At 36.1% G+C, this 16,709-nt stretch overlaps 2 protein-coding genes across 2 annotated transcripts in view; one reads left to right on the forward strand and one right to left on the reverse strand.

Annotated features, from left to right (window-relative positions):
• Positions 1–112: 112 nt before the first annotated feature.
• On the forward strand, positions 113–12,099 carry LOC137281277 (chromatin complexes subunit BAP18-like). The gene is made up of 6 exons (XM_067812441.1): positions 113–262; positions 1,700–1,794; positions 3,886–3,987; positions 7,359–7,510; positions 7,774–7,869; positions 8,556–12,099. Exons 1-6 carry the CDS (start codon positions 245–247, stop codon positions 8,576–8,578), a joined length of 486 nt encoding a protein of 161 aa, XP_067668542.1. The 5' UTR covers positions 113–244; the 3' UTR covers positions 8,579–12,099.
• A 2,602-nt stretch (positions 12,100–14,701) lies between these two features.
• The window catches only part of LOC137281278 (propionyl-CoA carboxylase alpha chain, mitochondrial-like), a 40,137-nt gene continuing 38,129 nt past the window's right edge, over positions 14,702–16,709 (reverse strand). Inside the window, exon 23 of the mRNA XM_067812442.1 lies at positions 14,702–16,354. The gene's annotated coding sequence lies outside the window, so the exon portion shown is untranslated. The remainder of the gene's footprint in view (positions 16,355–16,709) is intronic.

Raw genomic sequence — 16,709 nt, forward strand, 5'->3', positions numbered from 1 at the left:
ATAATCATGACATTTTATATAAACGCTCACATAACTGAACAAATACCCGTTATATCGTGATTTAAATCTCCGGACGTTTTTGTTTGGATTAACTTTTAGATGAACTTAAAATAAACTGTTTCGAGAGTACAAACGCGGTTCCGCTTCCGGTATTGTCAGCCGCGGGAGATGCAACCCAAACAATGAATTTTTCTGATTAATTTGTTGCTTTTTAGCATGTTGTTAGTGAATTGATGACCACAGTATGAGTTCTGCAAGCAAGGTAACAACCAAAGGCATCAAAATGATAATGCTCCTACGGAAATACTCACTGATGCAGGGAAACAAGATTCCGAACACTCCCCAAGCTCTTTTGTGTTGAAACATTTGTTTATCTTGTAAAGCTTGAATAACGCGATGTTGTACGCCTCACAATGTCTGTTCTGTAGGCAGAAATCGATTTGTAATACGTATTTAGCCGATGATAGTGCGTCATGCCGACATTTCATCGGGAATGGAGATGAGGGCGGAGGGGAATAAGGAGAACATGTTAAACACACTCCCATAATGTGAAGTCAGCTTTACTAGACTTAACTTAACGTGGTAGGGTTACTGTCATGTAAGTTGGAATGTGTTGAATCAGTGTAGGAAAGATAGCCCGTCTTAACGTCTGGGACGGGAGAATTTTGCGGATCAAAGGTTAAGAAAACATCTAGTCCATCCTCATGTCAGGTCACTTTTAGCAAACCAATGACAAATCCCAAAGTAAGCAGAATTCGACGTTCTGATGATTTCGATAATTGCATTGCTTGCGCTCTATTGGGGAAATATGTGCACAATCGGAGTGTACAGTTTCATAGAGTGGATGCCCAGTTCATGTCGTGAGACGTTTTATTGACATCCTGAAGTTAAGTTATGTAAAGAGCAAATAAATATCAATATTATTTACCATTTATCATTGATACCAGTTTCAGATGCAAAATCAATTGCCTGTATAACAAATAATAGCAAGTGAAATTCAAAATCAGTCGTCTGCTAGTGACAAGTTACTATAAAACAGAAAAACAAGTGATCAAAACACTTTCTCACAGTGTGGATGGAAAAGCATTGGTCATCATCAAAAATACCTTCAAAATACCCGAATATGGCAAGAGGCTACAATTTCACTGTTGCAGTGTCATCAACGCTCTTTTTGTAGTAAACACTTGATATTTCTGTGTCATATAGATGAATATATCTTTAATACTCAAGGTTAACAAAATAAACTTTAAGTGATATTAAGGATGTTATTGTCTTACATCATCAAACAACCCAATATATATGAAAAAAAAAATTGGACAGTGGACAGGCTAGATTTTCTACATCTTTCCTACACTACTTTAATCAATCACAATGTTCGAAAAAATTTCAGTTCACAAACAAAGATACCTGTGAGTTTATAATTTTTGGACATCCACTGGTCACTAACATGTATGTAATTATAGCTCATGCTTTTGTTAATTTCTGCTTTCTGCATTTCTGGCTGATTTTTTTAAGGGTCCTTACAACTCCATCACAGCTCGACATTATAAACTATTGTTATAACACCTTGGTCACAAAATATTTTCATTGGACCAGATTTGATCTTTTTTCAAGCTACCATCTTATGCTCTTTGTAACCTTCCATGGCCTTTGTTAAATATTGCTGAAGTCACTGAACTTTTCTCATATGATGTTACAGGTTGGTGAAATATTTACGGCCGCTGGATCAGCCTTCAGCAAGTTGGGAGAGTTGACAATGCAGCTCCATCCAACAACTGAGCAAAGCCCCACAAGGTATGTAGAAGGTTTAACCATGAAGTCAACTGCCTTGTTGCAGCTGACAGCATATACTGATTGACAAAAGTTCTTCAGTCCCAGACCGAAGTTATTTCAGTTGAATTTTAAAATGGCAGATCACAGTTGTTTGTACTGTGTTGTAATAGAGTGGTTAGCATAATTAGTGAATATAATTAGATTTAGTGATAAGATGCATGACTTTTAAGAACTGAAAGGAGTGAAATTATTCTGAATCCCTTTGAACATCTGAAACAACAGTAAAAGTGATAGACAGATAGACAGTCAGGCCTGCTTGTGGGCCTAATTTCAGCTGCAAACTTGCAGCAATTTAACAACAAAAAAAACCCCCAAAACGGTTAGTGTAAAAAAGAAAATCCAGTTTAAGATGATGTCATGATTTTGGCCAAATTTGCCGGCCAAGGGAACATGATAAAAATCATTCCCTTGCCTACAGGCATTCCATTAAGATCAGTATATTCATTTACTATGTTAGTAGGGAATGAGTGCACAAAGGATTATCAAGATCAGAACTACAATCATTGTTATTACAACCAATTTTTTTCATTAATCATGTTAAATAGCAGTTGAACTATCATAGCGCAAAATAGCCCAGCCAAGGACCAGTCCATTACAGTCAGCTTGTTGCAAGTATAGATTGCAGGAATCTAGAGCTTCTGAAATATTGCAGATATAGTTACCATGGTTATATATTCAGATAACATTTTAAAGAAGAGCCTCCTCCAACCCTGGTGTTATCATACCGAAGGTGCTAGTTACTACACTGCCTCATTCTTGACCTCATTAGGATAAGATGTGGATTGGCTGGACAGAATCAGTGTCCTCTTCTTAAACAGCATTCCAACATTGAATTTTGTTCTGATCTGGTCTGTTAGAGGTGTCACATCACAGTAAATGCCTCTTTTTTTAAAAAAAAAAAAATGAAAAATCTGTTTGCATTTTGAAATTGATGTTATTTATAGCCCACTGGGAAATACAAGAAAATCTGTGTAAGATGCTTGTTAAACATTCCTGGTATTTTTGGTGTGTCTTACACCAATGCAACTTGTAATGTATTTATCACAATAGAGGGGCTGTTAATCAGTTTTTCATAAACCGATCTTAGGCATGTTAAAGCATTTTAATGAGTTAACAATATCAACCTGGGTGACGTGAAATCAGAGCTATGTCCTATTGTGTGTCTTCTGCTTGATTAGCTTTCCTTTAATGTTTACCTGTTAAGGTGAAAATGTATGTCATTAGATATATATGTGTTACAGTTTAATGTTTGGTATGTGATAGAAAGGTTATTATTTGACTGTTTCTATCTCATATTCAATGTGAAACCCCAGTAAATAAGCCCTCAGACTGGTATCACGGGTTGATGTGGGGTATGATATGAACACTGCCGTTCCTAAACTATAAAGGCACATTTTTTGACAATACTTTGGCCTATAGTATGTATGCTAGGGCATATGCACTCACATCCACTTTTTATTGATGCAGTAAAAACTTATTATCCCTTACGACTTGCCTGAAATCGATAATTGAAACTTTGAGGCGAACAGCTTCCAAACAGAATACTTGCCATATATGAAATGTAAACAGTTTCTCCATACATCGAAAACTGTCATACACCGATCTTAAGCATGTTAATGTCTTTAAAGGAGTTTAAAAGATATTTGCAAATAGTGCTTTAAGGGCCATAAATTTATGAGGTTTGTTTGAATTAATATTTGGCTGGTAGAAGGTGTAAGAGTCGATTTAATGCAACATTGCATTAATTCATTCGAACATTTTAGTTAAATATTGTAATCTAAATACTCAATTTACTTTTTTTTTTAATTTATTTATTTGTTGAGAAGTGTGATGTGAAATAGTGACTTTAAGTATTTTACCTTTGGACTTGAATTTGGATACAGTTTTGTACTGCCATATCATAACACCTGTAGCATTTACTGTATAGGGAATAGGCCACAGTAAAACAAATACATTAACGTGATAATTATTCATGTCCAGTGTTTCAATTACAAGCCTTGATCTTTTTGTTGAATCACTCTATACTAACTACTAACATTTTGTTTTTAACAGTGGAAAATGGACAGACAATGAAATTGAAATGCTCAGATCGGCTGTTAAAAAGTTTGGAGATGATCTCAACAAAATTAGTGACGTAATAAAGAATAGGACTATGTAAGTATATGTTTCATTAATTGTTTTTATAGTGCATACGTGGTGACAGAATGAATTTATTTCATGCTCAGAAATTGAGGTATGCTGCTTAGGAACACAGTTGAAACAAACTGCTTGGCAAATTATATTTAGTGTTCCAGATAAGCTGTGAAAATGCATAAGAATTAAACTCATCATTTACCAAACAATTAAGATTTGCTTGTACCATGTACAAATATGCCAACATTTTTTCCAAACCTACCACGACCATGAGTTGTGTTGTGAGTGAGTGAGTTAGTTAGTGAGTGAGTGAGTTTTAAGTCGCTTTTAGCAATATCATGGTGGGGGACACCAGAAATATGCTTCATAGATTCTGTGTTGTGAAAAATGTGCAGAAATGTTTCTTTCACATCTTGATAGCAGTGGATGATTGGCTATCCTTGTGGTTACCTTGCTTACAGTGTATGCTCTTTGGTGAGCAAATGAGATGTATGGGCCCATTTCTGGTGTCCCCCTCCATCATATTGCCGGAATAAAAAGTAAATAAGTAAAGGCATAACCACTATTGTTATTGTAATTGTGACATACAGTAAAATCTGCCAACCCCGAACCTGTCAAAACTGGCATCAAATTTTTGTCTCGCCATTTTACAATATTATCACGAAAACATTGTCTAATCTGGCACCTGTGTATTCTGTGTTCTGGCACGACCTTCTGGCCCCAATGAGCAACTTTAACATGTTTAACTTGTCATGGCAACAGAGAAATGTTCATTAATATGTTTAAGTAAATTTCCCATGTCACAAAAATTATCTGGAGCTTGGTTTGAGTCAGCTGACAAAATATATCACAGTAGTTCACTTGATTTGTCACTGATTAATGACTTGATTGTGATTGAAAAGTTCAACATGGAACAGAATCAAAACACCTTGCTTAATTCCTCTTTCGCAGGGATGCTTGAATACCTTTACTCCTTATTTCCTGATCAAATGCAGTCGTTTCCCACGCATAAACTCTACTGCAGTAATATACTGAATAATGAACAACATGTTTATGTTGCATAGGGCTACAATTATTCACCCAGACCTCAATTCAATTCGATATTGGACCCACAATTCAATAATTTTTTATTCAATTCTTCATTCAACTATACAAGTAAAAACATCAGAATTCAAGTAACTCCTAGTCTGTCGTACAGACCCTGAAGTATATATCCAAGAAAGCCCACGCAAGTCTAGAAAATGTACCAAGTCTAGATTTCCATAGCTTCTGAAAATGAAGAAAGTCTCAGGACTCCATTTCATTATATTATTTTTTTTTGTTCACTATGAACGTTTTTTCAGTAAAATATGTTCATTTCAGAGACTAGCTGTTAGTCTATTTAACTCTCAGAGTCGTCCTTTTTAGAGTGAAATCCACTGTCAACTTGGTGATGTCTTCTAACTACAAATTAACCAATCATGTTTTGCCTTGAATACATGACACGTTTCATGGATAACAATGTCTTTTATATATTTTACACGACTTTTCAGAGCTAATTCTTTCTCCTTCATCAGGGGAATAAAAAGGAAGTAGTTATCAATAAAATGTGCCATGCGTTCATGTTCATCCAACACTTCTAAATGCCTTTCCAGAACTTCATGTTTCACCTTATTTCAGCACTTGAAACTGCTTGACTTGGAGTTAAAATTACGTTCTGGCTTATGGAAATATTTCAAATAAGTATTCAAATATTGAATCGAAATAGAGATAATGGTTATCATAGTTAAGGTGTCAGATTGGATTTTTTATGAATTGAACTGAATCATTGCAGCCCTAATGTTGCATACTGCTGCTGACAACATATGTTGAGCTGTTGGGAGCTAATACAACTTCTGATGCTTTTGTGGCAGACATGAAAAGTGACTCGATGATTTTTTTAATTTTTTTATTTTATTCTCTTTTATTTATTTATTTATTTATTTTTTCAGAATACATCTTATTGTACCTTCGTACCTTCATGTAAAATGCTTAATTTCATTGGTTAATGACAGTTTAATGAGTTCCACCCAGGAGGGTGACAGCTGGAATAGATACCACCCGCTGTCGCGGTCACTGCCAAACTCTCCACAGAGAAGTTGTATTGCTAACAACTGTATAATGTCATAATTTGGTACATTCTGTGCACGGAGTTGGAAAACCATTTCATTAGCTGTTTTTTAGTTCACTATTTATTTTACTGACTTTCACTGCTTTGTTTAAACTATTTTATATGTTGAATGGTAGTGTACATACAACTTAAACATGATTAACTATTTTTATAGCGTTTAAGGTTTGTGAGAATGTCTTATACTGTTTTTAAAAATCCAGTCTTGAGTCAGATGCCATTTTGTTTACACGTCATTTCGTCAGTAACAATCTTCAAATTAAAATGATATTTTGTACATTTAACATGGCGTTAAGACAAATACGTTGTGTGTTTTTCCCCTTGAGCAACCTACCAACTGCTACAAAGAGGCATACATCAGACCTTATTACCCTCGAGAGAAGTTTACAACTTATAATGTTCATGTAAAAAATGATAGTTGGTTTAGAAATGCCAAACAGACTGAACCAGAGGGTGAAGAAACATAATCTGGAACCCTGGTTATTTTTTAAATGTTGATGTGTTGCAGCTTTGGGACCTTCAGTTATATCCTAAAATGTTTACCATGATTTTGAGGACTAGGTATTGTACGTAGATTTGTATTGCATTATGTTTCATGACAGTTAACCGTGGATGGCAATTTTCCACAAATCTGCTCAAATTTGCAGATTTATATGCAAATCGGTTGATATTTAATGGATACATAGTATATACTGAGGGAAAAAAAATAAGGGATCACATGAAAGGACAAGTTGAGTATCAAATACCTTGTGAAAAAAACGGGAAACGAATAAGGGAACACTTGTGCATTAATGTGATCCCTTAGTTTTTTCCTCCGTATCTACGGGAGCTTCTCTGGTTTGCAGCAATTGATACTGATTGTATATGTGAGTGAGTTTAGTTTTAAGCCACACTCAGCAGTATTCCATCTTTATGTCTGCAGTCAGTAAATAATTGAGTCTGGACCAGACAATCCAGTGATCAAGCCTGTACATGCAGTGATTATGATGTCAGCATGGTCAGCTGTCATTTACTGATTTAGTAGTCATGGATACAGTGGAGTTAACAGCATGAGAGAAAATCTTTTAAAGAGTTTTGTCATTCAATTTGAAATGGAGACTTCATAGTTGAATTTATGTAGATTTCAGGTAACTTAAAAAGTACGAATAATGAAAATTGCTAAATTTTGTTTAAACCAAATCAGCTGAGCAAAACAACAATTACTATTAATATCATTTGAAAAGAATATAATACTTCTACTTTTCAGTTCTCAAATAAAAAATCAGTTAAAACGGAAGGCATTTGAAGATGCTGGCATACAACCTAGCGTGGAGACATCGCCGACGAAAACAGTCGTCAAGCATGTAGTGACCCACCACGTGACGCATGAACCCCAGACCAAGAAACAGAAAACATCAGGTGAGGAGGAGAATGTACAGGTCGTCTTTCATGTTGGGGCATATCTCTTTGAGGGCCTTTTACATTAGTGTCAAATGGAATCCTGTCTCACCTACACATTGTGTAAAACCAGCAGTAGTGTTTTGAGCAAGACCTTATATATAGCACTGACTAGGGTTGTGCTTGCAAGGTGACCTTGTGTGTACCTGTTTGTACCATTTTAATGATGCCAAGTTGATCACACTATCAATCCTATGACATTGTGATCTGTGTTCTTGTTACAGATGTGACGCTGAGTGCTCTCAATGCTCCAGAGAGTGATGTCGACATTGAAGGTTTAGGTGATGGTTCTGCATCCAAAAAACTCGACTTTGACTCAGGCATGTATCTCTCAGATATCTTCTCTTGCTTCCAATAAGTGAGAACTTTTCCCAATAACCATAAGCCATGAAATAACCTGTTCTCTACCACCTGAGATGGTGGGTGGCCCTGGTGGTAAAGGTGTTGATGCTTCCTGCTGAATATCCTGGTTTGATTCCCTTTGTCCATACAGTGTTCAATGCCTGTTCCTTTTGTGCTTTCAATGGCTGTTATTGCTTATCCATGAAGATCTGGGTTAGAGCTGTTCTTCAGCAACACAGGGTTGTTGTATAAGGGTACTGACTGAATCATGTGGCCAGACTTGCACACCTGGTTGACACATGTGTATCAATGCTCATGATGCTAATCATTGGATTATCTGGTCTAGACTTGATTATTACTGATCACCGCCATGTAGCTGGAATATTGCTGAGTGTGGCATAAACAACTGAAAATGCTAGTATTGCTAGAATACGGTTTAGAGTGGCTAAAAAGCACAGAATATGGCTTTGAGTGACTCAAAGCCACAGTCAGTCTTAGGCATGTTCTAATCATCATGTTTTGATGCCTAGACAAGATTCTAGCCCGAATTTGTCTTCAGTAACCCATACCTGTTGTGTGTTGGAGACAGTGACCATGTGCTTATTGGAAAACTGTTCATGAATGGCGACATTTTCTCAATATGATGATTGTTCTCCTTTTACAGATGTGGACTCGAGTATGCTATAGTATTGGTGGAGAAGAGGAAAGAAAGTATTTTCTTAAGGAAACATCCATCTATCCTGATGATGATACAATCAAACTGATCTTCATATTCTCTCATAACAGTTTCATCATCATCCAGGTGTTTTCAGTGTGTTACATGCTCTACTCAAAAAAACACCCAACAACTAAGACAACCTGTAAACATGATACATTACTGAACTTTTTTATTTATTTTAATTGTGTAACAAAGTATTTATAAACACTTCCTGGTAGAAACAAAGAGGAAATTGTTTCATAGATTCTCAATGAACAGTTTTGTTTTCTTTTCTATCTCTTTGGTTTAGAACCAGTCCATTGTAACCTTGGCTGGAAGACAAATGCATCGAAATCAATTCATTAACTTTGTTAATGCTTGTCATCATACCATCTGCATCAGTGCTCACAATATTGATCACATGATTTGCAGTCCAGTTTTACACACCTGCCTTATTGTAGGGGGTGGCGTCGAACAACAAACAAGATGTTTCAACGTATCATAGTGTTTCTCATCTTTATTCCAACTTTCAAATGCAATGGTGATCAGTTTGGAGGAAAACTGATCAGTGTTTGGTTTTGATTTCAAATAATCAGTCATCTGTTGCTGAAGATGTAGAGGACAATTTTATTGTCTAATTTACAATATTTGACCTGTAGAATTGCAGTTATGATATTGAGAGCTTTAAATATTGAGGGCAGGAGACACAGTAAAACATGAAGCAGGAAGTTTATTAACATGTTTTTGTAGGTAGGAAAATACACATTCAAACTATTCAGGGGGTATTTGTTTACACCCAATGGGTAATGAGAAACATCAAAAATACAAATTACAATTGGTCTTCATTTACATATGATCTGTAATCTACAAAAGATTACTATTAATTATCCTAAATATATAACCGCCAGATACCAAATAATAAAACACAGAATCGTCAAATTTTATTGTTGAACTTGAAGTCGTAATCAAAACATATTCCTCATTAAACATTAGTTTACAGGGTTAAAAAATCCCATCGCCCGATGCCTGGGACAAGTCAGTTTTCATTTCGGTCAATCAAATAATGGTGTCTTACTTGTACTAGATCATTTCTGCTTATGGTTTCAAACTGCAATTAAGCTTGGATTTCATTTCATTTAACATCTGCGCAAAATGTAGCTATTAAATGTCACAATGATAATAAGATAGAGTTATCTTTCTTTGCTATTTATCACTTCTCAATAAAAAGTCCACTAAACATTAACATTAAGTACTGTGTTTATTTATTCTTTCATAATTACAACATCATGATTTTGTCATAAAAATCAGGGCAGTTGAAAAATTTGTCAGGACAAGTAGCTTTCTTAAAGTCACTTTCCCAGTGGCAAGTGGCCTTCCAAAAGAAAAAAAAATGAACCCATGATTTATTAGCCTTAAGTCCCTGTTCCTGCCAATATTGGGATAATTTTCACAGAATTGTAAATCATTATTATAATCTCTGGTTAGTATTTGGATTCAGATGAACAGAAATGCTTTATATTCTTTGGATGACATTTTGACATTTAAGGTACAGCTTAGGTTGTAGCGATGGTCATGGTATAGCATTCCTAGTTCGATTTATAGGTTTTCAAGTACTCATGAGATTAAGACAGATTTACATAATAAGTCCAGAACACAAAATTAAAGCAAGAACTATAGGCCCCTTTTCTGATTTGAGATAGAACACAGACATGCAGTTTTGTTATTTTAGAAAGAAAACCTGAAAACTAGTTGTTTTTTATGTTTGAGTCAGTAATTTTCAGTGGTGTGTTAAAGTATTTGTTTACTTATTTTGAATTTATTTGCAATAGTGTTTTATGTTTTATTGCTACATACTATGTTGGTGTCAACTGTTTTATTAGTAAAACAATACTATGAAGTAAAGAACTATTTGTTGAAATGTGTTTTACTCTGAAACCTGTTTAAGAATGTACAGATTTACTTTTAGATTTGGGATTTTAATTCGCTGAGTTTGTAAGGGTGAATTAGATCAATCAAACATGTGATGCATGAAACAAGAACACAACCTATATACATTTCACAGGATGCTATGTTAGCTACTGTATTGCATTTTGTCATGCATAGTTACCTCCCTTATCAGGATCAGGATCTGTTTATTTGGGAAACACTAGGATAGCTATTCTCGAAACGTTCGTAACCCTACTATGATCAAAGAATTCTTAGGGCTACGAACGTTTCAAGAATAAGGGCCAAGATTTGCTCAGATGAAAACAAACATTTAGTGCACATGTCCTCATAATGATACCCCCCTGAAAGCAATGTTTGAATGGACAGTATATTCTAGTCCTTCTGGTAACTTAACTCACGGGCAGTTCTTTTCAGTATTTCAGTGTCTGTGGTTTGTTTGAAGTCATTCACCAAATTACAAATCAGAACAATGACATATTAAATACCAGCATGATACTGCCATTTGTAGGCAGTCTCATTGTCATCAGATCTTAATTCTTGCAGCTGCCCAACAAAAGTATGAGGACATTGCAATACTGGACATGGTGCACACAAGAATGGCCAATGCCTGGACCAGGTCTTTAACAGATTAGCAAAGTGATTGTCTGAAGTCAGAGTACACTGTCTAATTGTCTGGCCTTGAAAAGGTTGACTCAAAATATTTCAAATTTCAGATTGCATTCATCACGGAATATTACTTTATTCCCATGTGAGACGTTTTCTGATATTGTTCTTTCAAGTTTTCTTTCTTACGATATGCCTGTGAAACTTATCCTCATGTAAAACCCTTCTAATTGTCCTTTGTGAGATAGGGATATTTCTTCTCCTATAAAAAAATGTTGGTGTGAAGCAATTGCCTTTCATGATCTGAAACAACTGTCTCCTACCTCTTTGACACCTTGGCTACACGACCCGTTCGATGGTGATTTTCTATTTTCTTTGTTGAAAATGGTTTACACAAGAATATACAGTACTTCTGGGCAAGCACAATTGTCTTGCAATAGCTGAACAATTTTGACCACCATGAAATTGTTCTACAATAATAGTTGGCAAGTCTTTGGATTTTCCTATGTTGACAAAAATAGTAGATGGAAGCGAGCAGACGACTTCAAGACAAGACAGGACATTTGATTCCACTTTTTCTCTATACGTTCAGAGTGGTAGTTTTCAAACACGATCATTTCAAAGTAAGGTTGATTTCAAAACCTAAAAATATGGACAATGTACATAATATTGTGGCCACCCATTGTTCCAACTCGGCCATCTCTGACACATCAGACTGTTCCCTTTGACATTCTGTTGTGACTATATTGGGATGTTTTGAGATGTTTCTATATCAGCTGCAAGTACTAAGATTTGATTTCAGCATGATCATTCAGCAGTTGTCATGAAAATGCTATCATATAGCATCGCATTTTGCATCTCATTTGTTTTTGTGTATTGTACAGAATATAACAAATGATTTCTAATAAAAGTAGCTAATTTGTAAGATTTTGAATTTAATAAATATGAGATAATGTTTAAACTGATGTTTGTGTTGTGTTCGAAAGAGAGTTGTGGGTAGAAATGTCCATGCGTTCAAATAAACCGTCTTTCTGACCATCACATTTTCATTCTGCAGCTCAACTCAAATATTTAAAGGTCACATGCAACCAAAACATAAAACATAATTAAAACACAATTATCACTAATTCATGACATATAATATACATTGATGCTTGTAAAAAAAACCAACAAAATGAACAAAATTATAAGCGTACAATCGCGATTCAAAAGTGCAATATTTTGTACTTGGGCTCACTTCCCTCAAAACGAAGCCCATAGGAGAGCAAACCCAGTCATAGCGGGTGGGTCTGCACTCAAGTGTTATGACGGCTTCCGATTGGCTGCTTCATTGGCTGATTTGCTGAGGGCTCATTGTGTGTACAGAAAGATGATCTGTTTGATGGGCATTTTAGAAGTAAAGCCTGTCACAAGAAAGTAAGATTCTTTATGGATAACAAGTTTTATTGTATTTGATGCGTCGTTTAAGTATGGATTCATATACATTCATATACTGTTGTCAAACAAAATCAAATGCACAAGAAGAAGTTGTTATCCACAAAGAATGTATATACAGATGTTTGGTTTTGTAAATATATGTCCTCTGAATTTGCGTTTGATCCCATCAAAAAGCATCCCAGTAAAGATGGTGGACTACTGCGTGGATGGAAACTGTCATTCGTCCAAGTACAAAGCAGGACTTGAAACTGACAAGAATTTGCACCAGTTTCAGTCAGATCCAGTCATCCGAGAAAAATGGATGTAATTTGTTTGCAACCCACAGACACAAAAACATGTCATGTGTACAAGTATCACACCTGCCTAATTACATAATGTGGCAGAGACAGGACTCGGGTGCACGAGTCATGAATCAATTTATTTTGGTTATGGCATATACCCTGATAGGTGTTAAGTTCAAATTGCATGTGGTCAATGATTAAAGCTGTGTATTGCATATTGTCGTTAGCAGACAGGCAGGCAGACATATAGGTGTCCATAAACCAGACATTGAGCTTTCTCTGTGACAAGCTGCTTACCACAATCGTCAAGTTTTTTTGATGTAAAGAGTAGATTATTTACCTGTTTGTGTACACAACCAAGATTAGACTACTGCTCATGACCTCATACTCCGGGCATGGATACTGTTTCAAGCTCTGCTAACCTACTCACCGTGCCTGCATTGTGGGCCCAGTGCAGCATAGCTGTTGAAACCACTCTTTCCCCCAGCACTGGGGGAAATTTAGTGAATTGTTTGAACTCTGATTTCGCTGGCTTTTTTTTCATCGCATTTTTGTTTTCAACTTTATAGGTTGAATTGGCATTTTTGATGATTTGTTTCGATAAGTGCATACCGAAAGGTATCAGAATCTACAAAGTTGTGTTTTACGTTGCATGTGACCTCATTATTTTATTGAGATTTTTGGACAAGTGACAGAAGCCGGTGCAGGACCTGTAGCCACAGGTGTACCACAGTCTGATGCTGGGACTGGTCATGTGTCTCCATTAGTAAGAGAACCAGAGGGTTTACTGGTCTGTAACTGTATTCTGAGTGACCCATCACTCTGATTCTGAAACTGATGGTCATGCCCTGTTTTGTATGGTTCTGCAATATTCCACCTATATAATGGGGGTGGTCTGTAAACAAATTGAATCTGGACTAGACAATCCAGTGATTAATATCAGGAGCATCAATCTACACTGTTGGAACACAATGACATTTATGTCACCTCACACATAAATGCCATTTTCTGATTGGCTGAGCGCTTTTCTATTATTTTTGATGTACCCCACTTACACATGAGGTACATTTCAATGTACCCTGCTGCCAGTGGCAACTCATTTTATACTTCATGGTAGTACTTCATCTGAACCACGCATGATGCACGGACATCACCGATGTTTTGCTAATACAAATTAATGGGAGATAACTCTAAATCTGGTTTTCCTGTGTCATCTGCAAAATCTAGTGATGGCAATGAGAAGATTTGCCTCGCATTCCAATAAATATATTTTGACAAAACGTTCAAATGTGGTCCCTGTGAATATCAAGAAGGAGAATTACACCGTGGTGACTTAACTAAGCAGGAAAAAACAGCAGACACTATTTGAATCGTTTGATTCACACAGGGTGACTGAAGTGTACAATCTGATACCCATGCTTCAAACAGCTCAGGGAAGATAAACAAACATTGACGGTACATCAACCCATGCCCCACCTCGTGACCAGTGAACTTCGTCAACAAAGTCAGCAAGCCTAACCACCCAGTCCTGTTAGTGGCATCTTATGACAAGTATGGGTTGTTGAAGACCAATTCTAACCCATATCCTCAAGGAAGGCCCTGACCTGCTGTGGTAGTGGTCCGTCAAACGACACTTTACATGGATTTCGTATTTCTTGGTCTTCAGAGACGGAACACTCTGCAATTTTTTGGACATCCTAAGTGTCATGGCAACTACGGTATGTGCTATTTCAGGCATACTCTTGCACTGTGGTCTACATGGTAACACAAAGTTATGACAAACTGTTAAGATTAATGTATTGATGTTTTTATTGTGCAAAAAGCAACAGTATTACATTCCTCCTCCAACCTTCTACTCACAAAGTAATGACAAGTGCCGCGATGTCAATACTGATAACAATATTGTCGACCCCATCAACAATACTGACAATATCAGATAAAACACAGACAACAAAACACTCAATATTGTCAACCTCACACAATTTTATCAACATCAGATCAAATATTGTCAACAGCAGATACAGTATTGTCAACAATGCAAACAGTATACTGGCACACATACAAGCACTGTTTTCTATCACACAAAGAAAAGCACACATTTACAATTTGACGTAACACACAAGTTAAAACAAAATGAGAAACTTACTCGGACTCAGTAGAACATGGTTATAATGAACACCAGGACAGTTACTTATTTATTTAAACAGCTATATCTGACATTTCAGTTAATTTACCAGCCAGAAACCTGCATTTTATAATAACTAACAGCCAGACAAAAAACATAGTTTGATATTTGTTGACTGAAGAACAGTTTACTGTCACTAACAAGTAGGTTTTTATTTATATGAAACAGTATTAGCTAAATTTGAGGTAGAGTCCAAGGTCATAAAGGCTGTCAAAAACTTGTGGAAGCAACTGATCAGAACAAATGAGGGAACATGGGATCCTGATGTGTCACAAGGGACACATCTCTACTCAGAGATATTCAATGCCTCCAACATCTGTGCACCTTCAACAGAAACGCAAACTTTGTTGGTATGTCCAGTCCATGTTATTTAACACATGCTGTACACAATTTCCATGTTAAACTTTAGTAATGACAGTCAGAATGAGTCATCAATGACGGTATGCCAAATCTGTGTTATTCATGACAGTACATCATATGTGTGTTAGTTATGGCAGTTAGTGACGACAGAACGCCATATCTGTGTTGGCTTGGATATTTACTTTACTATATACAAGTTTGTTGTGCCAGTCATGGTGTTTGTTACAACCATGTTCTACAGTATACATTCTTCAATGTCTGGCTAACAGAGAATACAAACCTTCCAAACAGCACACATATGCTCAGTTTATATTCCACCAAGCTAAGTCTGAACTTATCAGAAGCTAAAGTTTTGCTGGAACTAATTCAATGCCACAAGCTATATTCATCTTATATTCTGTTTATAAGCTGCATTTTTCATTCCACCTACATGAAACATTTACCACATTCTCCATTATAAACACACAGAGTACTAACAAAATGACAAACTTTAATCTTTCTTTTCTGTTGTTTTCTTTTTTGCTGTCTATTCTGCTTAAATAAACTTGAAATCAGGAACTTTGTGGTAGTGAATGAATATGATCCAAAGTCTGTGATGAAAGTATTCCGTAGATAACAGTTATACCTCTTCTACACAGAACCATTCTCTGTAAAACATAACTGTAGTTTACACAACTTAGGAAAGGTTGCTTACATCACATATAATTCACATCAAGGACGATACGGACTGTTATTTCTCCTACTAAATATTGGTGGTGATGATGGTCACTTACTATGGAGACATTCTAAACATAAGTTGCAGAAACAGACCTATAGACAGCGCCCAAACATATCTCCACTATATACAAAACTGTGCCTGTTTAGTTAATATGTAACCATTAACTAGCATTGTAGTATATGCGAGACATTTGTTATATTACCCATATGGTCAAACAACCAATGTCATATATAGTCTGGTTCATAATTATTGAGAATTTTTCTTCTTACTTTGAGCTATCCTAACACCTCAACTGATTCACTGATACTTAAAACTAAGTAATGGTATAAGGGAGGTAACTCATCTTGGCCTACTGAGTATAGTACAATTAGAGTTACCTCCCCTGAATTTGTAGCAGACGTCATTTTCCTCAGCACTGTCAACAATGTCTGCTGAAGATAAAAGAAGGTTGATTTTTGAGTTGTGTAATCAAGGAATTGATGATGTAAATACATTGGCAGAGAGAACAGGAACTCCTCTTTCTACTGTGTATAGGATTAGGAAGAATTTTAAAGAGGGAAAGCATTTTGGGCACCAGAAAGGAGCAGGGA

This window comes from Haliotis asinina, chromosome 4, assembly GCF_037392515.1.
Source record: "Haliotis asinina isolate JCU_RB_2024 chromosome 4, JCU_Hal_asi_v2, whole genome shotgun sequence".
In the NCBI taxonomy this organism is placed as follows: Eukaryota; Metazoa; Mollusca; class Gastropoda; order Lepetellida; family Haliotidae; genus Haliotis; species Haliotis asinina.